The following is a 25,992-nucleotide window of genomic DNA, read 5'->3' as shown; positions in this document are numbered from 1 at the left end:
TTTGGACAAGAAACAAGTTTACTCTTAGCCTGTTCAAAATATAGTTTTGACTGATTAATAACTGCTGAAGTGATGTGAGCAAACGTTGAAAATGGAAGATTTTAAACAGTAATCCATTAAAGGAAAAAAAAGAAAATAAATCTTGCATTTCATCCCATTTTGCATTCTTGTAATGGCAAACAACAAGAGGTTGAGAATGGCCACAAGACAAAGGCTCCATTGGAGATCACCAAGTTGTGATCTGAAGAGTTTTTTCTCACAAACAACCCTCCTAAGTACACTCACTTCACTTCGACCGTGTACTTAGAAGGGTTGTTTGGTTGTGTTTTTTTTTTTTTTTTTCTTTGTCAGTTGTTGGCGCATCGGTTTCTGTGGCCATAATGCACCTCGCAAAGTTTTTGCATTTTACACTGATCCAAGCCCAAGGCGGAATTCAAACCTGCAACCTTTGGGTTGCCAGGCAGGCACTTTACCCACCTGGCCAGCCCGGTCGGCGGGTTGTTTGTGAGAAAAAGATCAAGCATGTTGGATGCGTGGTTAGGATTGTCGAATATTCTGATAGGTAAGTGAACAATCTGTGCAAGGTCATTAGTAATTGCAAAAGGCTCAGCATCTCAGCCATCTGAGTGTGTGTGTGACTAGAAAACGGAAGCCCGCTGGAGTTGTGAACATTAAAATCACCTAGGAAAATCACTTCACTGTTAGGAAAGTTGGACTGGAGAAGGTCAAGTTTCAGAATATCAGAACAGACATATGCACAAGTACCACCTCTGAAGTGATAGGAATCATACAGCGAACAATTCAGACAACAGAGATGAGCAGTGGCTGAATCAACTGATAACTGGGATTCTGTCAGAAAAAGTACATGCAGTTTGGCAGACTGTAAGTGGAAATGGACATCATTGAAATTTGAACTAAGGCCATGTACATTTATGAAATGAATGAGGGAAATGAAATGAAATGAAATGAAATGTTTAGGAGGTTTAGATCTTTATACAGATAAGCTTGCTCTATTAGTTTGACAATTCATGGTGTATTCAATAGTAAGAAAAAGTGTGTGGGAGGAAGTAATGAAATTTTTGGACATGGCATACACATGATAAGAATATACCCGGCTCTTTGATAATGTCGCCTCGACCCACATTGTCAAGGAGCTGATTAGAACTAAGAACTAAGGCCATGTACATATGTGAAATGAACAAGGAAGTGTTTGGGAGGTTTAGATCTTTTTGCAGGTAAGCTTGCTCTATTAGTTTGACAATTCAAATTCGAACCACTAAGCCTACATTCTCTGAAATCTTATAATAGTTCTGAATTTTTATTATAAAATAATTATTAAGTTCCTATATATATAACAATGGTATTTGAGAATGACAAAAATATAGTACAGAAAACATTTATTTAACATGATATACTGTAAGATAGTAAATTAATTATAAGGAATTGTGGGAAATGTGGTTTCTTTCATTGGCAATTCTTTACTTAATATTTAATTTTATTTTACTTTATTCTCTCTTTGTTTATTATTAGTTATAATTTTTATAACCCTTTTACCACAGCCCACAAGCTACCTGAATTTGAGGGATAATTTTGATTTTCATGCTTTTCATTAACTTTTATTTCAACATCATTGTTCTTTATGCTTCCAGTCTTCAACCAATGGTCCATAATGATTTTTAAATTTTAAATATACTATGAATTCATGTTAAAAAGAATTTAATGCTGTATAACATTCAAATCCAACACAATATGGTGTAGCGCAGCAACCAGCAATGTTTACCGGAGTTTGACATGTGATTGAATGGTACGATACATAGACACATTCGCACCAATCTCCCCTACTAACATCCTCTTGCACATGCTTGCTAGATAAGGGCAAGTGACCCAAACCACAACTAAATAAAAATTTTCAACAGAATCACATAAATTAATATTAAACTATTTTGCAGTTTAATTCTGTAATGACGTAAGTAGACACCATTACAGAATTTTTAGTGCAAACCCCTTGGAACACTTTGTGCGAACCCCTGGAGGTTTGTGAACCACCTATCATATAAAAATGTGGTATATACAGATTAACATTAATTGCTTTCTGACCATTAACATTTCTTTTCTTTTAAAAAAGATTAATAAATATTAATCATTAGACATTTAAAAATCAATTACAATAACAGAAAACTAAAGGAAGTTAGTATTCAACAAGTTCATAGGTTTTTTTTTTTTTTTACTTCTTGTAATGACTGAGAGTTTTGTCATTATATAAACTAAATATTCAAATATTCCCTTTAAAACAGCTCTTGGATACAGTCATTATTACAGGGAGTACACACAGAACAACATTTTTAACCATCATTTCAAATAAAGTGTAATGTATCTATTTATGTACAAAACACCTTGAAAGTTTTTTTAGCAAGCTACCATCTGTTATTGATGTTTATAACTAAAAGTACACGTGGTTTTAATAAAAAATACCATTCAAATTTAGAGGGCATCACAGTTATCAACCACTGTTGTCCAATTTTTGCAGCAGAAATTCTCTGGAAGTCCAGTAGGTCATGAAATTAAGTGATATATAGATATCAGTAGAGGATATTATTGTTTAAAAAAAATTTTAAAAAAGCAACTTTTTTCCTTCAAAGTTATTTTTCATTTTTTTTTTTTAATTCCATTTAGTTTTTGATAGTAATTTTACTTTGATGATGAGCAATCAAGTCAAAATAAGAAATTAATATTTAAAAACATTTATGTTCAAAGTTTTCATTTTAACAAAACTTCAAAATTTCATAAAGAAACTCACTCAAACAGAGCCCATCACTACTGAAAATTTACTACAGGACTACACGTTTGGCAAACTCACTCGTGAAAAGGTTAAACAAGTAACAATACTCTACATCTTATTTTTTCTGAAAATCTACCATAAATTTATTTTACCTGAAATAGATGGCACAAAATCTGTTGTTCTTTTAGAAAATACTGAAAATATTCTGCACCACTACGAAAAACAATGAGGCCAGACAAAACAAATTTAGATATTCATATTTTGAAATAAATAGTGATCATTTTACTTGAGAACCTATGAAAATGAGAATAACTTAAAAGTACAAGTGCTAAAGACATGAAATTTAGAAGCAACATCCTTAGGGAAAGAGGTCTGTGCACTCTGGATTCATTCTGTATAATCTATTAGGCAGCACAGAGCAAAACGGAAAGTAAAATAAATAGAGGACAGGTTTAATGTTAAAGAGTAAAACAGAATATGTTAAATACATACAGTACAAAAAGCTTTCGGTTATTATGGTAACCTTCATCAGTTGAACTGAAAGTTTAGGAACATAGAACTTAAGAGTGTGTAGTGCTAGTCATGCACAGTGAACTGCATGATGTAACAACTAACTGTTTGAAGTTGAAGCCTGTGGTTGTGACATATGTGAATGTTGCCAACGTTTGTCAGTCATGAGAATGGCTGCCTCAATAATAGGGTGGACACGACATCCACTGCTTCTGTTGACCGAAGTATTAGAGCACGTTATGTGCAATGACTCCAACCAGGCACGCCGTCGGTAATGGAGGAACTGATCGATAACCACGACATCGCAGCGTGGGTCAATTTCGTGTCAGATTGCCAAGAAGTGCTCAGCAGTGGCCGAGTGTTCTATGTCTGCTAAGCAGATGGCTCTTTTGTGTTCTGAGATATGTTTGCCGAGCCTTTTGCCAGTTTCTTCAACGTAGCAACCAGTGCAGTCACGGTAAGAAATGCGGTAGACTAGTCCACTTTGTAGTAAGGTAGGAGCCAGTTTTTTCACTCTAGAGATGAGGGATTGCAATTTCCTGCACAGGAGCTGTACGCATTCTATCCCATGAGATTTTAGGACCCTAGAAACCTGCTGTGATAGGTTTGGGTAGTATGGGATAAAGGCACTCGTGGTGGAGTCATTACCTTGAATGTTCCTGTTGGTCACTACATTGTCACATGCATGTAGGTCACACCTGTCTAGGGTACTGGTGGGATTGCCACACCTCACAAGATCCGTCTTGACCCTAGCAATCTTGGTACACCTCTCATCCGTAGAACTAGAGTGGGTCCAAGCGCGAATTAACAAGGTCCACGCAGTGCCAAGAAGATGGCTGTGTGTGTGTGTACTGACCGGTAGTTGGTAAATTGGCTAGCACACATTGGCTTGCGATAGACTGTTGTCTTCAAGCACATGCCCTCACGTCGGACAAGGGTGTCTAAGTATGGCAGAGTATTGTACAACTCTAGTTTGATGGTAAATTTTATGAAAGGCGACAGAGAGTTGAGGTGATCTAAGAGTCGGTCGCCCGAATCTCTGGGGATAACTACAAACACATCATCCACGTAGTGACACCAAAAGGTAATGGGATCTGGCATACTTGTAAATGCACAACCCACCAATTCTTCCATCGCAATGTTTGCCATGACTGAACTAACTGGGGAACCCATGGCTGTACCGTTAAGACCCATTGTGGCTCACTGAGTTATGAGTTGGCGTAGTTTGTCTCGGAGCTCCTTTCTCCCCTGGTAGACAAGACCGCCAACACCGTTACCAACAGTGGCAAATTTATAGAACGGATCTGAGACCTATCCATCTCAGAAGATCAAATCATGGCATCATTTGATGTAGTGTCCCTTTTTACTTCCATCCCAGTCAAGCTTGCCATCATATGTGCCAAGAAACTCTTGGATAGCAACTATACCCTTGGCAACAGGACCAAACTAACATTGGAAGATATTTCCACCACCCTCAGACTGTGCTTAACTGGTGGCGCAATTATGTTCAACAACTCCATTTACCAATGGGTGCATGGCAAAGCCATGGGTTCCCCAGTTAGTTCAGTCACAGCAAACATCTCAATGGAAGAACTGGAGTGTCATGTATTTACGAGTATGCCAGATCCCATTACCTTTTAGTGTCGCTACGTGGATGATGTGTTTGTAGTTATCCCCAGAGATTCGGGTGACCGACTCTTAGAACACCTCAACTCTGTCGTCTTTCATAAAATTCACCATCGAACTAGCGTCGGACAACACCCTACCATACTTAGACACACTTGTCCGACGTGAGAGGACGAGCTTGAAGACAACAGTCTATCGCAAGCCAATGTGTGCTGGTCAATTTACCAACTACCAGTCAGTACACATGTGTAGCCATCTTCTTAGCACCGCGTAGACCTTGTTAACTAGTGCCTGTACCCACTCTAGTTCTACGGATGAGAGGCGCAATGAGATTGCTAGGGTCAAGACGGATCTTGGAAGGTGTGGCTATCCCACCAGTACCTTAGATGGGTGTGACCTGCAGGCACGTGATCACGTATGATCACGTAGTGACCAACAGGAACATTCAAGGTAATGACTCCGCTGTGAGCGCCTTTATCCCATACTACCCGAACCTATCACAGCAGGTTTCTAGAGTCCTGAAATTTCATGGGATAAAGTGCATACAGCTCTCGGGCAGGAATTTGTGATCCCTCATCTTTAGAGTGAAAACACTGGTTCCCACCTTACTACAAAGTGGACTAGTCTACCACATTTTTTGCCGTGACTGCACTGGTCATTACGTCAGAGAAACTGGCAGAAGGCTCGGCAAAATATCTCAGAACACGAAAGAGCCATCCGCTTAGCAGACATAGAACACTTGGCCATTGCTGAGCACTTCTGATCAACTTGACACGACACTGACCCACACCATGATGTCATGGTTGTCGATCGATCCCGCCATTACCAACGCCGCACCTGGTTAGTCGCTGCACACCACGTGCTCTAATACTTCGGTCAACAGAAGCAGTGGATGTCGTGTCCACCCTATTATTGAGACCATTTGCATGACTGACAAACGTTGGCAACATTCTATACGTCACAACCACAGGCTTCAACTTCAAACAATTAGTTGTTACATCATGCAGTTTATTGTGCATGACTGGCACTACACGCACTTCAGTTCTATGCTCCTAAACTTTCAGTTCAACTGATGAAGGTTACCATAATAACTGAAAGCTTTTTGTACTGTATGTATTTAACATATTCTGTTTTATTATTTAACATTTATTTTGCTTTCCATTTCGCTCTGTGCTACATAATAGATTATACAGCAACATCCTTTATTCTGTACATGGTGTTACCATTCAAGAATCTGTAAAACTACGAATGCACCTACACAACGCAAAGCAGTACGTGAACAGGGTATATGGCATAGAACAATGTGTGTTCGTGGTGGCATATTACCTCAAAACAGTTGTTTAAAACTACTCAACATGTTTTTGTAAGAAATTCTGATGGCATAAAGCACTAACACAAATTGCAATATGGAAGCTTGCAAAAATGTTCAAGGAAATTGATAATGTGAATGTTTCAATCTCTTAGACCAGCTGATGATGAACTTTTTTATGGCTCTTGGTTGTTAGTTTATCAGTTTTAATTTCATTAATCAACATGCATCAAAGTAAAAACATGCACAGTTTCCTCAAAGCGATTTTTTCCTTTTATGGATCAATTTTTAATTTTGATCATCAAATCACATAGATCAAGGAGTAGATTTCAATGTAAATCAGATTTTGCTATCTGATTAATTAACCCTACTGTTTGGCTCAGTAGGACTCAAACATGTTTGTTTTACTGTCATTTTTAAAAGGGCAAAAATAGTGAGCTCATTTCATGTTTGTGCACTAGTCGAAAGTTTATTTGTTTCATCAAAATAAGTCTAGACTTCGGCAGCAAGTTTTGTCTTATTTTTAATTATCATTCCTATCAGAGCCAGGTTCTGCTTCAGACAGAACTATCCCAATTGATTGAACATAAAAATTTTATCGCACAGAATGTTGTGTCCTCTGAGGGTGCAAATTACACTCATGCCTTGATTTTCTTCTTCCTTATCACCAGGAGCTCTTCCTGTATAAATTTGTTTCAAAACACACAAAGTTTTCTTATTACACAATGTTCATACCTTGATTCCACACACTGCATAAACAGCTTGAAGTCATATTGGCCCCTAAAAACTACCTAACTGCTTGTTAAAATTAACATTTGCACCTGGAAAGTATGATTTAGATAGATGTTCTATTCTGCTTGTCAATCTCAAAATTCTTTGGCAGAAGCAAGTTTATCAGTCTTTCCTCTTTCTTGATGAGTAATTTTATTATTAAAGCATATTACTTGTAATACCATAAAATATTTTTTGAGAAATAATGTGGGTTAAAAATATATGATGTCCAAATTTTGAATTCCATAAACATTTCATTGATTCTCCAGATTTAAAATCCCTGCGTAATAGTGATATACTGGTATAGGCTTGAAAAGCAATGCTGTCAACATTTTCTACTGTACTCTTTCGTCTTCAATATACGTCATTTCCTTCAAAACTGTTTTTTCAAATGAAGGGTGAAATATTGCTTCCAAGGTAGTTTCACATAAGCAATCTGTGATATCTTGTTTGATCTTTAGCATTCTAGATAACATTTGCTGCAGAATCTGCCTTGTTTAGGAAATGGATCTAATCCACAAATTATTATTTTACTATATTCGGACACACACAGTAGAACACGTTTCACTTAATTTTAATCAAAATTTAAGTTTACCTTTGTCACTTGTACAATTCTCAAATTCTGCTATTTTACTATCAGATTAAGACAATTATGTGATCAATCAGAAATTTTTGGGACGTCATAATTATCACTTACACTCAATGTAACTGCTCTAACAATCAGCTACGCAAATACAAAATGAGTAAAACTTCAAAGATGAATTTAAGTGCACATGCAGAGACTTGCACAAACAAATCTTGACAACTCAGTTATTTGCATGACAATTGCCAGTGCTGTTTTACTAATTTTGCATATTATATATGTTTGCATAATCAGGTTATAATGACCCAAATGTAATAAACAAATTTTTAGTTTAGGTAGCACAAAACTGCAAAAAAAAAAAAATTATTTGCATAATAATTATATATGCATAAATAAAAACAGAAGTTACTGGACAAAAATCAGTTATACATAGGGCTTACAATACCGGTCAAAATCTTAATACCGGTATTTCGGTATTTTAAATTTATGAAACCAGGATAACGGTATTCCAAAAACAAACGTTTTTCTCAATAAATTTTGATGACAATTAGGTACAATAAAGCAACAAAAAAAAAAAAAAAAAACAAGTACTGTAATTACTTGAATTCATGTTTTAAATAAACTTTTATTGCAATAATAAATATTCTGAAAAAAATCATTAAAATAGTTATTCTGAAAACAAAAAAAGTACATATTGTTACTGCAAAGTTTAGTTATGTTTGTTTAAGCATCCACACTACCTGTCCGAATAAAGTGAGCTCTTAAGAAACATAAGCAATCAATAGTATGATCGTTTAAAATGGATCTAATTTTGGTGCATATTTGATTAGCGGAGGAAAACGCCCTTTCAGATTCTATTCTGGTACTGAGATAATCGTAGACGATCTCAGTCCATATTTTCTAGGCTTTGAACTTTTTTAGCTTATTGTTTGTTTGTTATTTGGTTTTTAGGAGCATTAGCATCTAAAGCCATATTGCTCCGGGAATATGCAGTGGTCATTCCCTTGACCTTTCCGCATCCTCCGTATTTGGTGGTGACGGGCTCGAACCCCGTTCTAATCAAGAAGCGTGTGTTACGCACTGCTGCTCCTTCCCACCTGGCTACGGAGGTGCCACTTTTTTAGAAAAAATAGTTAAAAGTATTTCATTAATTTCCGACTCAAGTTCATCTTTTAAAATCTCATTGGAATCGGGCAAGTTCTTATTTTGGAAAGAATCTGTGGAACAGTGATGTGCTGTTCCATGTTGGTCTTCCATGGTTGAATTATGTTCATCATTTTCTGAAGGAGAAAGACGTTTTATTAAGCAAAGTATAATTTTCACTATAGTATCTTTACTGAGTCTGGGAGAGAGCAAAGAGTGGGGATAAGGAATAAAGAAGAGAGCAAAGAGTGTAGTTTAAGGAATTCTTCACATATATAAATGCAAAGAACAGAAGGACAAATCAGGTTTGACCCTTATGTAATGGACATGGGACAGTATTAGATACCACAGCTGAAGTTGCAGATGAACTCAACAGTTACTTTGCACCAATATTTACATAAAAAAAACCTTTGTGTCAATGAGATATTATGGAAGTGAGTTGAAAAAAATGTAATTAATGATGTTGAAATTTCAAATGATTATTTATGAGAACTTCTGCGCCTACAGGCGAGTAAGGCTCCTGTGGTTGATGGCATGGCATATACCCTATAATCTTAAAGGAGACGGCAAGTGAGTGCATTGAACCATTAAGGCTAGTTATGAGAGCATCACTGGACAGGAGAGATTCCATTGGATTGGTGTAAATTGGAACATAAAGGCAGTTCTAGGAGTGTAACGGGAAATTAACGACCAGCCAGTCTAACTTAAGTAGTAGGGAAAATCATGGAGGCAATGATCAAGGGTGGAATTCAGGATCATTTAGATGGAAATGGAATTCTGTAGGATACACAGCATGGTTTTGTAAAGGGAAAACAATGTTTAACAAATCTGGTTAGCCATTTTTACAGGTCACTCGTGAGCTAGATTTAGGGAATAATTTCGAAATTGTTTATTTGAATATCAGCAAAGCATTTAATTCAGTGATTTTTTTCAGAATATTTATTATTGCAATAAAAGTTTATTTAAAACATGAATAGTTACTTTATAAGTTGGAGCAGGCTGGAATCATAGGGAAAATCCTTAGATGGATAGAATGATGGCTTGAGGGCACCAGACAGAGGGTTGTGATAAATGGTTATTCCTCAGATTGGGTTAATGTAAGATGTGGGATTCCCCAAAGATCAGTATTGGGACCACTGTTATTTTTGATCATCTTAAATGACTTCTATGAAGGGATAGTGGGCATGAGGTCTAAACTTGCAAATGATGTAAAGATCAGTAGAGTAGAGTAGTTAATGATCGCTGCCAAGCAGAGCTTCTTCAGAGTGACCTAGACAGACTTCTGGGATGGTCAGAAAAGTGACAGCTATGCTTTAATTCAGCAAAATGCAAGGTCTTACACCTGGGGAACAGCAACCCCAAAATAACTTACACACTTGGTGGAGTTGAACTAAAGTCAGTAGTGGAGGAACGGGACTTGGGAGTTATGATACAGTCAGACATGAAGTTGTCTGAGAATTGTGGACAGGTTGCAATGTTGCATGGTGTCCTATTAATGATTTATCAAACATTTTCTAGTAGAGATAACGACGTCATAATCACACATAAAGGTGATTTTATAACCTTCATGTGATTAAATTATAAACAATTATTTTTTAAAATTAGTACCAAAAAACCGGTATTTTTTGTATCAATACCAGAAAAAAATAACCGGGATCCAGTTATGTAAGCCCTATTCTTCAAACAGGCCTCTGAGGTTGGGTATGTTCATATTGTAGTTTTAAATGTTTTTCACCAACCTTATGTAGAAATAAAACACAAAGAAAACGAAAACTGGAATCTTGATAACTATGTATTTATAATAAATTATATTTGTCTGTATTTACAATAAATTATATTTAACTTTACAACTAAAATATATGAAATATACATATAAAATATACATTAAAATATACTGGGTTAAGAACAATAAAATACATTAAAATATACTAAATTAAAAGCGATAAAACCATAGCTTTCGAAGGCTCCTGCCTTCTTCTTCTCCTGCCTTCTTCAGAAGTTAAATATAATTTATTGTAAATACAGACAAATATAATTTATTATAAATACATAGTTATCAAGATTCCAGTTTTCATTTTCTTTGTGTTTTATTTCTACATAAGGTTGGTGAAAAACATTTAAAACTACAATATTGTAAGCCCTAGTTATACATAAGGCATTAAAATTTATTTAGGATCAAAAAGATCAGAAAAGAACAGCAGGGTTAAATTAGTCATCATAATTTTAAAGAAAACCATCATAAATATAGTTTAATAATAATAAATTATTCTTACCTTCATCTTCACTGCTGTCTTCAGATGAACTAAAATCATCTTCATAATATGTATTAGAATCAGAAGTGCTGAAAGCATCACCATCCACAGGATGTTTCTGAATTCTTTTAAGCATACAAGCCTGAAATTATAATACATTTTATTTTATATATGCATGATGCCCTATCCATTAACACAATGGTGACCACCTTTCGAGGGAATGCAGCATCATGCAGAAAATCTTTTGTAATCAAAGCAACTAATGTAATAATGGTAAAAAAAAAAAAAAAAATTATCACTTGTTTCTCATGATTTAAATAACAACAAGCTTACATTCATAAAAATATTTTTTTCATCTATTTCTATTAAAAATAGCAGTATAAATTACAATAAACATTGTCCTCTGCGATTAACCACACAGTTAGATATATAGTAGATGATTGCAATCATAAAAATGTACATCCGAAATGTACACATCACGACTTGGCCCTACCTTTTTTTCTAGTATCAAGAAAGATAAGACGTGGTTGAGAAATAACTACCACTAAATATCCATCAAGGCTCTAGCTGTATGAACTGTTGACCCATTTTGCAGGAATCATGTCTTTCAGGGTTCAAATTGAGGTGGTGCAACTCCATTATTAATTCTGTAGCACTTTGATATATGTGTGATTAACCACACAGTTAGATATATAGTAGATGATTGCAATCATAAAAATGTACATCCGAAATGTACACATCACGACTTGGCCCTACCTTTTTTTCTAGTATCAAGATAAGACGTGGTTGAGAAATAACTACCACTAAATATCCCTCAAGGCTCTAGCTGTATGAACTGTTTCCCATTTTGCAGAAATTATATTTATCAGGATTCAAATTGAGATGGTGCAACTCCAGTATTAATTTGTAGCATGTTGATATATCAATCTCACGTAGCAGTTCCTGCATGTTACTGTCAGCCTCAAAAAAATAAAGCCTGATAATTCCAAGTGGTGCTAATGAACACCACACTTACTTTTTTACTCTGTAGCAGATGAAGATTTCCATTTGACCATTACCAGAAGTTCCACTGTAAATGTATCTCAAAAGATGAAAGTGGGCCTCATCTGTCTTAAGCAAAGTGTAGATTGTGACATCACCTTCCAGCCAATAGTACTGTTGTGGTTTCTTCAGAGGTAGTGAATCATAATGCTTTCACTGTTTGGACTGAAAGTAGTACATCCATTTCTCCTCCATGGTTACAAATCTTTCCAAAAAATTATTCAAACCTGCTATGTAACATGCAAACAATTCTAATAGTCTTGCACAAACGACAATTTTGATCGGCTGTCAGAAGCTGTGGGACTGGCTTTGGAGAAACTTTTGATAAATCTAATTCCTTTATTAGAATGTTTTGCAAATGTTCATACAACATGCCTGCACTATTTTATAGATTAATAATCAGTAGTCAATATGTGTCAATGTTTCCTTGGAAATTACTGCTGTTGGTTACCTACTATGAGAGTCATCTTCGATCATTCTAAAAGAACCAAATATAAATTTTCATAAAAATCCATCTGGAGACAGATAGACACACACAGACATGGTAAAGACAATAGATGCCTTTAAGCAAATACACTAACATGTCTAAAAACAATGCACAATCCTCACAAATCTTGGAAAAAAAAATTTGTACACTCCTTTGGTGAGTTTCATATTACCAACAAAACTTCAGACATTTCATCTACTGGAAGCCACATTATAAATTGAAAAAACTGGTTTTGAATAGGAAACACATTGTACACAAAATAATAATAATAATAATAATAATAATAAGGCTATGTAATAAACTGAAATCTTGGCAACCATTTTGTTTACCTGCTTTTCATAATGAATTGTGAAATTTATCTTTATTTTTTCCAAAAAATAAAGAGAAAAAAATATTATGCATTCCTTCTTCAGTATGTTTTGCATCTGGTAACTGAATTTATAGGAAATTTATCAACTGGTAGCTGCATTATCAGCTTTTTAAATTGCAGTCATGGTGAAACAAAATGTGTGTGTGTGTGATTAATGCTGCTTATGAATATATTTTAGTGTTGCAAACCAGGTAATCTAATTGACTAGTACGGGGAGGGTAGAAGAATAATAGAGAGAGAAATTTACATAAAAGCCAGCATTACTGAGTAAAAATAATATATGTGGGTCTGCAAGACACCACATGTCAGGGAGTGGATCAGCAACAGTCATTTGTAGCTGATGGGTTAAAGCAAAAGGAATCAGAGAGAAAATAATTAGAGCAAATAAGATGAGTTGTGGTTGAAGCAAATGATAGCAGACTATCAGAAAAAGTAGGTGGGGTTTGGCAGATTGAAGCCAGAAGGAAATGGATATCATTGATATTGGAATTTAGATCATCTATATTTGTGAAATGAACTGGAACATTTTTGGGAAGTTTAGATCAATTTGCAGATAAGTTTTTCCTTAAGTCTGATTGTTCCTGATGCAAATGAAGAAAAACCTGGGGGAGGAAAAGAATTCTGTATGAATTTGTAAAATTTTTAGATAATGCTATACGCACAACAAAAATATATTACCTTCTTGATATAACATGACATTGGCAATTCTTTCCTCCTAACCCATCCATTAGACCAGTGGTTTTCAACTGGGGCACCACAGCACACTAGGGTGCCACAACAACATTCTTGGGGTGCCTTGCAATTTGAGTTTAAGTTACTTAAAGTTATTATTATTATTATTATATTTTTTTAATTTGTATATGTTTGTTTGTTATTTGATTTTTAGGAGCATTGGCAACTAAGGCCATATTGCTCCGGGATATGCGGTGGTCATTCCCTGACCTTTCCGCATCCTCCATATTTGGTGGTGACGGGCTCGAACCCCGGTCTAATCAAGAAGCGTGTGCTATGCACTGCTGCTCCTTCCCACCTGGCTACGGAGGCGCCTAATTTGTATATTTTTTTCATTATAAAAAGGTGTATGGCATCCATTGTACCGTATCATTTTAATTTTGTGATGATCTATAATTGATCTTTATTTAGTGCCTCTATATAAACAATACAATTATTATATAGATATATATTAAAATGTTGAAAACCACTGTGTTAGGTATTTCTTTTGGCCTAGGGGTGCCGCGAAAAAAACACTGGGACACTTAAGGTCGCCGTGAACCGATGAAAGTTTGAGAACCTCTGCATTAGTCTATCATCAAAAGGTATATTTTTTATATGTAATATCCCCCCCCCCCATGCACACACACCACACTAATACTCATGGATTAATATAGAATTCAAGTTTCACAAATGCAAGCTAACTATACTTTCAATATATTTTATTGAAATGCATTATATATTGCAAAATATATCTTTATTACAAAATAAGATATAGCAAAAATCTTTTTTTTTTTTTTTTTATTTTTATTTTGTATATGCACGGAAATAGTTTAATCTCACAAATTTGTGAGATTAAACTATTTCCAAAAAACTACTTACTTTTCGATAACTAACAGATGAAAGGCTAAAGAGAAGGTTAGTCAAATTTACACTAGAAGTCAATTTCTGAACTCTGTTCCATGCACTATACTGTGCTGTAATGTCAGGAACACTAAAAGTTCCTGGCTGTGAGGTTGATGTGTCGGTGGATAAGTTCTTTAAAAAAGAGCTAGTCTCTACTTTAAGATCTTCAAGAAGAGCCATCATCAGTGTTAGTGCTTGGGATGCTAATGCAACTGAAAGTACTCCAAATCCTTGTTGGCTAAAATAAATGGAAAGATTAAATGACTACCAAATATGACATTTAATAAATCCATTTAACAACTTAAAAAATAAACCATAAAATATTAAATTTCCTTTAAAAACTAAGAGTCTGGATAAGGAATTCTCAAACAAATATGCAATGTGATATATCTGCACTTGGTGATTTATGAAAATTGTTGTAAAAAAAATATATATAAATAATAATAGCCTGCAACGTTCAAAAAAATGTGTACACACACTTCTTTCATCCAGTTGCCAAAAAAACGGAAAAATATTAAAATGATAAAAATGCTAGGTAAGCGAGACTATGCAATTTTCAAAAACTTCATTATTCAATTACCATAACCAGCAGTTTTCAATGTTTAAAGCTATAATAAACCTTGATCTGATTTCAGTGACAATGATGCACTTAGGTAAATGTAAATATTCCTGCATGCTGATTTTTAAAAATGGTAAAAGATACCATTTTCAAAATCAGGATATCAGAATTGCTATACGACAGGTAAAATATTTAAGATAATAAAGCCGTGCATGCCTGTGTTATAAGTACCATCAGTTTAGAATTTGTTTATACTACAATTCAAACCAAATTTATATTACAGTAGAACCTCATCAAATGGTCGCCCACTAAATGGTCTCCCTCTGTAATTGGTCACCTTTGGCAGACCAGGTGTCCCCCCCCGGAATTGTCTTGATATTTTTTTGATTCCCAAATCTAATGGATATTTGTAATAGAGTAGGAAGCAGGCGAGAAAGAAAATAACAGGGAACAAAGTCATTACCGTGTTCCTCAGAACTCAATTGAAAGATACTGATTCAAACACATATCAGTAAAACCGTCCTTCCCCGAATAGTAAACAGAAAACAAGGGTGATCATTTCGTAGATGGCCGTTTAGAGCTAATTCGTAGTTCTTCCTCCCCTTCCACTGTGACTTGGTTTTTTGTCAGTATGTATTCCATTAGAACTGTTCGCGGTCACATAGTCCTTCTCAATTTCAAGTTTCTAAGTGTGTTTGAGTGACTTAAGTCATGTCTGCCAAACGTACTCATAAAAGTCTGGATTTGCTGAAAAAATATGAAATTTTACATCTTTATAAAGGTGAAAGTGCATCAAAACTCTCAGAAATGCATGGTGTCCCATGTATCACAATTAATAATATAAAAAAGAATGGGGACAAAATTGAAGAATTTATGTGAAAAACAGAGGCTGTTGATGGAAACATTTCGAAAAAAAAAGGCTGACTACAGCGACATTCAACAAATTGGACGAAGCCATGTTTATACGGTTTGCACAGCAGCACTCCCAAGGGATTGCATTAAGTGGACCAATTATCATCGAAAAGGTGCTCCAAATGAATCAAAAATTGAATGGTGACCCAAATTTTAAAGCAAGTCAAGGCTGGCTCCATAGGTTTAAGGAGCAGCATAGTATTCGGCAACTACGGATTGAAGGAGAGATGAGTGCTAACAATTGTTTGTTCCAATGGTAGTGGGGGCCCCAAAATGACATTAGCAGTAATCGGCAAGGCAACAAAACCACATGCTTTTAAGAATATGAATTATAATTTACTGCCAGTAAAATGTTATGCCCAAAATAATGTCTGGATGAAGAAAGAAATTTTTAAGCAATGGTTTACAGAAGAATTTTGTCCCCAAGTTCTTCCTTTCTTTTATTTTTTTTATTAGTTGTTGGCGTATCGGCTTCTGTGGCCATATTGCACCTCCCAAGGTTTTTGCATTTTCTACTCTGATCCAAGCCCGAAGTGGGATTCGAACCCGCGACCTTTGGGTTGCCAGGCAAGCACTTTACCCACCCGGCTAGCCTGGTCGGCAAGTTCTTTCTTACCTTAAAACAAAAAACTTCCCAGAAAAAGCCATTTTATAATGGACAATGCTTCTGCCCATCCCCTTGATGAATTAAAAGAATTTTCATCCCATAACATTCTTTGCATATTTCTTCCAGCTAATACAACTAGCCTATTACAGCCAATGGACCAGGGCATTATAGAGAGTTTTAAGAGGCAGTATAGAAAATTATTTTTACAGAACTTGGCACTATGTGAAAACGAATCTATAATACAGCTGATGCGTGGCAAAGTGTTCCTGAAAAGACACTAAAACCTTCCTGGAATAAACTCTGGCCATCTCAAACACCAACCTGACTCTGCAGAACAAGAAGATTCTGGTCTCACACCACCAGTTTTAATAGAAATTTGCAGATCCTTGTCAATATTCAAAAACTTAAATGAAGATGATGTCAAAAATTGGTGCGATATAAATGCAACGGATGTAGGTTACGAAATTTTTACAGATGATGAAATTGTCTCCTATGTTTCTATGGTTTCTACTGAAGTAGTAGATGAAGAAGACCAACAGGCCCACAAAATCTAACATTTCCCATAAGGAAGCCAGTCAATCCCTGACAAATATAATCAATTGGTATGAATGACAAGAAGAAGCAGAAATGCCAAAAATAATTTTACTACGACAAATTTATAACCTGGCTACTGAAAAACACCGACAATAACAAAAACAAACAAATTATGTATGTACTTCAAATTACTCTAATGTAAATAAGTTTTCTTTTTTTTTTTGTGAAGTTAAGTGTTCTTAATACTTAACTTAAGTGTTCTTTATACATGTATGTAATTTGTTTAAATTACTGTATATGTATTAAAATTTAATCTAAATAAATAATTCCTAGTTTTTTAAGTTACAAATTGACTTTTTATTTACTCCCTCACTAAATGGTCTATTTAGTGAGGGAGTAAATGCCAAAGGTGAGGGGAATGCCAGAGGTGAGTTAAACTCTGGTAGTGAGCTAGATGATTTTGTAATAACTGAGAGGAAAGTGGAGGAGAAATTGTTGAAGATAAACATAAAAAAGGCAATCAGGGTGGATGGGATCTATCCAGTTATATTAAAGGAGGCAGCAAAGGAAGTAAGCAAACCCTTAGCCATAATTATGAGAGCTTCTTTGGACACAGGGGAGGTACCCATGGACTGGAGATATGCAATCACAAAGGAGGATCAAAGGGCGACAGAAGTAATTATAAACCTGATAACTTAACTTTTAACTTCTGTTTAACGTTTATTAAATAACGTTTAACTTCTGTTCCAGGGAAATTAATGGAGGCACTGGTTAATGGAGCACTGCAGGATCATCTAGACAAGACTTCAGTTATAGCTCAGACACAGCATGGTTTTGTTAAGGGAAAGTCTTGCCTCACCAATTTGATTGGATACTATGATGTGGTCACAAAGGAACTGGATGCATGGAATAACTTTGATACCATATATTTGGATCTTAGAAAGGCTTTTGATACAGTTGGACATGGAAGACTGCTGAACAAATTGGAGCAGTGTGGCATTGGTGGCAAATTGCTGCTATGGATAAAAGGATGGTTGAGGGGGAGAAGACAGAGTGGTAATCAATGAAGACTGCTCTTCGCGGAGTAATGTTATTAGTGGAGTCCCCAAGGGTTCAGTGTTGGGTCCATTGTTGTTTTCTGTATTTATAATGATATTGATGATGGTATATCAAGCTTAATGTCCAAGTTTGCAGACGATACAAAGGTTGGCAGGGTTGTTAAGGACACTAATGACAGTATGCTGCTGCAATAGGATCTAGAAAAGTTGAGCAGATGGGCTGAGAGGTGGCAAATGAAGTTTAACATTTACAAATGTAAAGTACTATATATGGGAAGCAGTAACCCTAGAGTAACGTATCAACTCTGTGGTAATACACTGATAGTGGTAGAGAACGAAAAGGACCTGTGGGTAATTGTGCAGGCAGATATGAAGTTTTCTGAGCAGTGCAGATGGTCTGCAAGAGTAGCTCATGGTGTCTTGTCAATGATATACAGGAATTTTTCTAGCAGGGATAAGGAGGTGATTATTCCCTTGTACACGGCAATGTTCAAGCCACACCTTGAGTACTGTATACAGGTCTGGAGGCCTTGTTTTAAGAAGGATGTAGAGCTGTTGGAACAAGTACAGAGAAGAGCAACAAGATTAGTGAATGGAACAAAGGGTTGCTCTTACGAAGAAAGGCTTAAGTTTTGCAAATTACAGTGTCTGGAGATTATGCACCTGCGAGGTAATCGCACCTGCGTATAAAGTCTTGAATGGTTTGAGCATGCTCAATGCTGATGGGATTCTTCCTCTTGCTCAGAATAATCACCTGAGAGGGCATAAATTCAAATTGAGGAAAGACAGATGTAGGATAGACGTGCAGAAGTTTGCCTTTAGCCAGCGGGTAGTTGGTTGGTGGAACAGACTTCCATCCTTTGTTGTGGAAGTTGATAGACTAAATAAATTTAAGGCTGAGCTGAACAGGTATTTGGAACGAACAGAGGGGTGAAATGGGAGCATTTTTTTTTTTTTTTTGGCTGATGCTGCATAAGCTTGCTTTCTTGCATCATATGCCTCTACTAATGCTAATGCTAATTTCACTAACTGATCACCCCTCTAGTCCCGAAGGTGACCAATTAGTGAGGTTCTACTGTATATGTGAAACAATCTTATAATATACTAGGATGGGTATTTTTATTCTGATCTGCCACCTTGAAACAAGATTGAAATAGAACCCACTATAAGTTTAGCAATTACTTATAGTTTAACAGATATTTATTTAAAGTATACCCAGTATAAAATAAAATAAAATAAAATATTTTATTTTATTTTATTTTATTTTTATTTTATTTTATTTTATTTTATTTTATACTGGGTATACTTTAAATAAATATCTGTTAAACTATGGACCCCAGTACTCCAGGCCCATTTGTCACAATTACTTATACTTTAAAAATGACAAGTCTGGGGCTGTTCTGCACTACAAAATTTATTATATTTACTTAGATAACAAAATCATTAAATACATGAAAAAAAAACATACATTTTCATAATATTCTGCTTAAGCAATGATTGATCTTTTCCTTTGGCTGGTGTTTGATCTGGAGTTGCTTTACCACGTGATGACTGGTCTTTTATTTTTTCTCCCAAGCTGGCAGGATTAAGATTAATTATATACTGCAGGCCACTAAATAACAGCCAGGAACCAATCATATGAAGATTCTGAAGATTCTGCAAAAAGTGCACAAAAAATGATCAATCACTTTTGCAAGAAAAAATAAAATGAAAGCAAAACATTTTAGTGAATTTTATACAGAAAAACTTATAAAATGTTAACTAATTAGAATAATGGAATTAACTACTGGAATTTTAAATAACTTCAACCTAAAAACAATCACAATCACAGTATCATTAATTTATGCATATTAGGAATAAAACTACGTGTTTGGAAAAGTGAGAGAGAAAAAAAAAAAGATTTAGTAAGTATTGTTTTTTCTTTTGTTTTATTTTTTAAAATTGCCTTTTCTCTCTCTCCCTCTCAACTATTATTTACATTCAAATTTTATGTTATTATACATTATTATTCTCTATAAATTTTTACTATCTTACTGCAATGGTTTAGCTCACATGTTAAAAATTTGTTTTTCTGAAATATTTTAAATTAAATTTTTTGCTGTACATATGTGAAATAGTTGCTATGAAAGAATAACTTTAACTAGTTCTAAAATAATTAATAACTAATAAATAATAAAAAATTTTCACAGTGTATTCTGTCTCAGAAAATCTTCCTTTTGTTCTTGGTACTAAATGTTTGAAAATGAAAAATTAATAACAATCTAAAGATATTAACTATTTAACTAAACTTATTCTGGATTACTATATTTTAAAAATCTTATAAAACTTCACATGCACATTGTGTTGTAAATGAAATCGTTTAAAATATGACAGAACCAGGAATAGTCACAGACCTTCAATCCACATGCCCATGTCTTGGCAATTTCCATAATCTTATCTTTGATTCACCCAGGCCTCATATCATTGCAAATATTTTAAATCTGAAAAGTATTTGCATACTGAATCTATTTTTTTAGTCATTTCTGTATTTAATAATTATTCTAAAAACAATGTGAGATACTTTCCATTTTTTATATTCTACTTAAAATTAAATTAATATTGCAACTGCAAAATCACAAAATTAGAAACCCCGAGACAAAGAGATTGCCAATTTTCAGTTTGGTTTGGTTTCTTTGTAAACTATATGTATTCTATTGTTTTGTTGAATGAAAAGCCCAAAGTTTCTGGGAGGAAAACCATGTGACCTTTATTTGAGCCTGTTAATTCAACCATCTAAATGGAACCTGAACTAAAAACTTTCCACATGGTGTGGAATTACAGTAATCCGTCACTTTACTGGTTGTAAGAGCCATGTTTTTGGGATTATTTTAATCATATATACGATATATATATATATATATATATATATATGCCAGGAAGCATGCTTCACGCTTAAAAATTAAAATATTTAAAATAAATGTTTATAAATTAAGAGTTATTAGCATATTAAATTTATAAATTAAATGAGTACTCCAACAATGAGCTCTGTATTTAGGTTAACAACTGAAAAAAAAAAAAAAAAAAAATGCAGTCGTTAACCTAAATACAAAAAAAAAAACCAATCATGCTGCAAATTACAGGAATCATGTAAAAACTGCTTGTCAATTTAAGAAAACATTTTTGGGGAAACTAAGCCCACAGACCATTCCCATGATTGTGTGCAAATTTGATGCAACAAGTGTCCATGATCTTCCAAGGTGAACAGATCTAATTAATTTATTTTTCTCTAATAAAAGCAGAATAAAGGAAGCTTGAAGAAATGTTCCAGAAAACACAGATCTCTGTGACTAAAAATTTCCAGACTAGTCTCAGTCTTTAATGAAGATGATCCTGATGAGGCCACATTCAAATTAAATGGACAGGTGAACAGATCTAATTGTGTTCATTATGCCTTGGAGAAATCACATATAAAAATATCCAAGGAATTAAATGTACCTACCCATAGTTATCAGGAATAACTATATATGGGCAGGAATTTGATCAAAGGTAATAGCAAGACCTTTTTTGCTAAAATTATCATGAACATATTAAAAAAAAAAAAAATGTAGTTTCAACTACTGCATGCATGCAATACTTTCAACTACTTGATGCATGTAGTAGTTTCAACATACTGCATGCAAAATATATCTTAATAGATATATTTTTCATAATGGGGGAAAGCTCGTCTATATGCTAATATTGTAAAAATTTTTGGAAACATTCTCTGGAAGATGGGCTAGCCATTCAGTTTCCAGGCTGTCACTAATGACCACTATATTCATTCAATTTAATATGTGATTTTTTTTGCTCTGTGGGTACATCAAAGATAGCATCTATGCACAGGCCTGACGTAGCCGAGTGGTCAGGAGCGAGAGTGCATAGCACGCGTTCCTTGAGTGGACCGGGGTTCAAGCCCGTGACTACTAAATACGATAAATATTTGTACTGACGATTTATTGTAAACTCTACTGACTTGGGTGTCGTGCCGGAGTATAAACAGAAAATTTATTTATATCCATCAAAATGATATATAAAGATTACAATTCAAATCCAAAAGAGAGAAATAAAAAAAAAAAATTATAGACATTTTGAACCTGCACCAACACTTATTTTTAAACTAATAGTTAAACTTCTTTTACTTATTAAGATTAATATTCTATGTAAATTATATTGTGTGACATTCAAATAAATGTGTTTCCTGACTTTTGGCTCATCTTGTATAACAACATATTCAGAACTGTATTCTGCATCTATCCACAGTATTTATTAATTTCAACATTAATCTAGTAGTATGTTTTTCAAATTTTAACTGCAACTTGAATCAGTTCTAGTATCTAAGAACAAATTTTCTATCATATGTAAATTGATGCATCTAGTACAGAATTGTTTATATTTACTCCAGTACTTCAAGACTGTTAATTTTTGAGCTCATTTATAACAATATCCACTGTTATCTTCCTCTAATTTTGCAATAGCTTTTTCTATACATTAAATACAGTACAGTCAGTCCTCGTATAACACGTGTTTACACAACACGAATTCGATCATACATGATTTATAAATAGGGGAACGATATCGTATATAACACGAACTGAATTCGCTTATGCAAGATTCGCCTTTGTGTTTACAAGAAATGGCAGTCGGACGCAGAATAACCCCCAACTGAACGCAACACGATAGGAATGAAGAGATGATTCTGAAAATGTATTTATGTTTTTTGTATTAGTGAAGGGGAAACACATTTCACCATAATAAGGTAAAATTCCAGCTATCGGTATTATCGCAAATGCAATTAGATCGAGTTTACTACCAGTTTATAACAGATTCCACTAGCAGGAACGCAACTGGAAATTGTTTTTATAGTTTTATGGTAGTAATCCCGAGAAATGTGCTTTAGTAAAATGTGAGCTAGTGAGGTGTTCATAGTGTGTCTCTGCCTTCGGTGTTGTTTATTCAGTTGCTACACGCGTGCAGCTTTGTTTATGTGTATCAAGCGTGCCTCCTCATTTTGTAATTGTGCTTTATTCCTTAAAAATGAGTAAAATACTTAAAAGGTGTGAAAAGGAAGTGTCCTGGTGAAGACACTACAGATTCAGAGAGATAAAGAAAAGCAATATCGATAAACAAGGCGGACTGGGTCAAAAATTCTTACCCGGGAAAATTTGTAGTGGCCTCACACTAGCGTTTATGGCCAAAATCACACCTGGTAAGTCTTATGGCCAGTCCGCCTCTGTCGATAGAGAAAAAAATATAAAATTGTGAAACACTTTGAGCGAAATGAAAGACCATGTGATATTGCACGTGCTACAGGCCTAAATGAGGCAACGCCAAGAATTACAAAGAATGCAGAGAAAATAAAAACTTTCATAGCAGGAACAACTCAAAGTGTAATTAAAATCCATTAGATCAAGACACAAAGAATTGGAAGAGATGGAATGGCTGTCATCTGTTTGGATAGGAAATCAAACAAAAAACAAGTTTGCTTACAATAGAAGCAAAAGCATTAGCAATATTTTATTATGTAACAGTCGTAATAAAATACGTATTTTATTACGATTATTTATTGTGCTTGGTAATGTTTTGGTTACAAATGTGTGTTCAATCTTGGGTGGTCGGCACCTAACCCTATTTTTCCCATAGGGCCTGTTGTTTATATTGCATGATTTTGCATTGCACGAGGGTTTCTAGGAACACAACTATCGTGCTATACGAGGACTGACTGTATCTCTACAATTTTTTTTTCACAGAACTGCACAAGAAAACACTGCCATGTCACACAATACATGAGTAAAAAAATTTGTCCCAATACCTTAAAAAGCACAGCAGTAGCTATATCCTCAAACAAGTAGCAATAGCTACTTGTTAGGAATGTTTACGTTGAATATCCTCAAAAATATAATGTACTAAATTAAGAGATTATGTATTATAAAAAGATTATATAATAAAAAAATTTACAATTCTAATGTAAGTATCATTTTATAGAGTTTATCAATGATTATTTGGTATATGTAAACAAGTGTTAAATACTATAAGTGTTTTTTTATATATGCATTGTCTATATATTTAATACAGAAGGTGTTTTCTTTCATCAGTCAGTGTGAACAATAGGCTTAACTGATTGGGATGGAAGTGGTCTCAAATTGAAGCTATTTCTTCCTAGGTGAGCAAAACATTGTTAAAATTTTATGGAATGGACCAGTTCTGTACTACAAATGAGGATAGTTCAACATTCACTTCATAGATGGAGCCACAGGAAGATGTTAACTGTTAAATAAACAGTTATCTAAGTTGATAAGGAATTTTTTTCTGATTAACAATTTGCACTTTAACTATTTAAATGATTAACAATTTGTATGTTCGCACAATCATTTCTTTTGTTCCGGAAAAAAAATAATAACAATTCTCCAATACTGCTGCCTACCTTAAAAGAAAGAACTATTGTTAGGATTCCATTGCACTGCTCGCTCACTATATGTCCCTACACTGCGCATGCAAGCTCATACACTAATTGCCATTCGTTACTTTTAATATGTTTAAAACTTTCAGAACTCATAATTTTATTGTTACCAACTTTGAGTTTGTTTTTTGTTTTTTAAGGTGAGTAATAATTTAAGGATTTGGAATTATGTGACAGTCAGGAAGATGTGTCTGCCGCGATGCTTCTATGATTGGTTGTATAGAACAGCAGTTCCCAACCTTTCTTTCACTCGCGAACCCCTTTCAATGTAATATTTTTTATCGTGAACCCCATTCAACATAATATTTTTAATGCAAACAACCAAGCCTATATTCTCTGATATCGTATAACATTTCTGAATTTTTATTATAAAATATTTCCACTCTACGTTTTTATAAGCAACGTTGCATAATAATAAAAATTATTATTAAGTATTATTTATACTTTGTAAAGCAGTTATTAATAAATCCAAACTAGATTTCAAACAGGCTAAGAGTAGAAAACTTGCTTTTAGTCCAAATGTTAGCTGAACATTCTGGTCTCTTGCCAAAACTATTGGCCGCAATTTTTGCCCATCTCTGTTCCCACCTCTGACAAAACCGGATGGTTCTGTTGCCACATCAGACAAAGATAAAGCTGACCTGCTAGCATCCTATTTTACTTCCAACTCACGTATTGATGATCTTGGTAAATCACTTCAAACCATTCCCAGCACACTCCATTAAAGCCTTCTGTGGTCTTCTATCAAAATGATGTTAGAAGGATTTTGATGAATTTTGATGCTACGAAAGCTGCAGGTCCTGAAGGTATTTCTCCACTTGTTCTCGAAACCTGTGCTCCTGAACTTACTCCTGTTATTTGCCTCCTTTTTTCACTTTCTTATTTCAAAGGTGTTTTTTCTTCTGCTTGGAAATCTGCTCATTCATATCTAGCCAGTTCCTAAAAAGGATGACAAATCCCTTCCATCCAAATATCGTCCCATTACGATTACTTCTACTCTTTCCAAAGTAACGGAGAAATCAATTAACCGTCAACTCTTAAAACTTTCTTGAAATCTTTCATCTGATCAACGATTGCCAGTATGGATTCCATCAGTGTCGTTCCACTGGAGATATTCTGGCTTATGTTACCCATCTATAGACAAATTCAATGGAAAAGTTTAGTGAAACTCAAGCCATTTCTCTTGACATTTCAAAGGCTTTTGGTAGTGTTTGGCATAAAGGTCTTCTAAATAAGCTTCCATTCTATGATTTGCCAGCTGTTCTTTGTAATGGAGTATCCAGTTTTCTCTCTAACCGCTCACTGCAGGTGATGGTAGATGGCTCTGTCTTCTAACTTGTCCACTAATGCTGGTGTTCC

General features: G+C 34.7%; 1 protein-coding gene across 1 annotated transcript in view; it reads right to left on the bottom strand.

The window, feature by feature from the left end:
- The window catches only part of poe (E3 ubiquitin-protein ligase-like protein poe), an 849,790-nt gene that overhangs the window by 712,117 nt on the left and 111,681 nt on the right, over positions 1-25,992 (bottom strand). The window contains exons 9-11 of the mRNA XM_090388478.1: positions 19,627-19,814; positions 14,465-14,726; positions 10,995-11,115 (exon numbers count right to left, since the gene is read on the bottom strand). Of these exons, the coding sequence (XP_090244604.1) occupies positions 10,995-11,115; positions 14,465-14,726; positions 19,627-19,814 (571 nt within the window). The remainder of the gene's footprint in view (positions 1-10,994; positions 11,116-14,464; positions 14,727-19,626; positions 19,815-25,992) is intronic.

Source organism: Mastigoproctus giganteus, chromosome 14 (assembly GCF_048544385.1).
Source record: "Mastigoproctus giganteus isolate SK-2022 chromosome 14, ASM4854438v1, whole genome shotgun sequence".
NCBI classification, from domain to species: Eukaryota; Metazoa; Arthropoda; class Arachnida; order Uropygi; family Thelyphonidae; genus Mastigoproctus; species Mastigoproctus giganteus.
The sequence above is the reverse complement of the archived record's forward strand: the minus strand, read 5'-3'. Positions and strand labels throughout refer to the sequence as shown.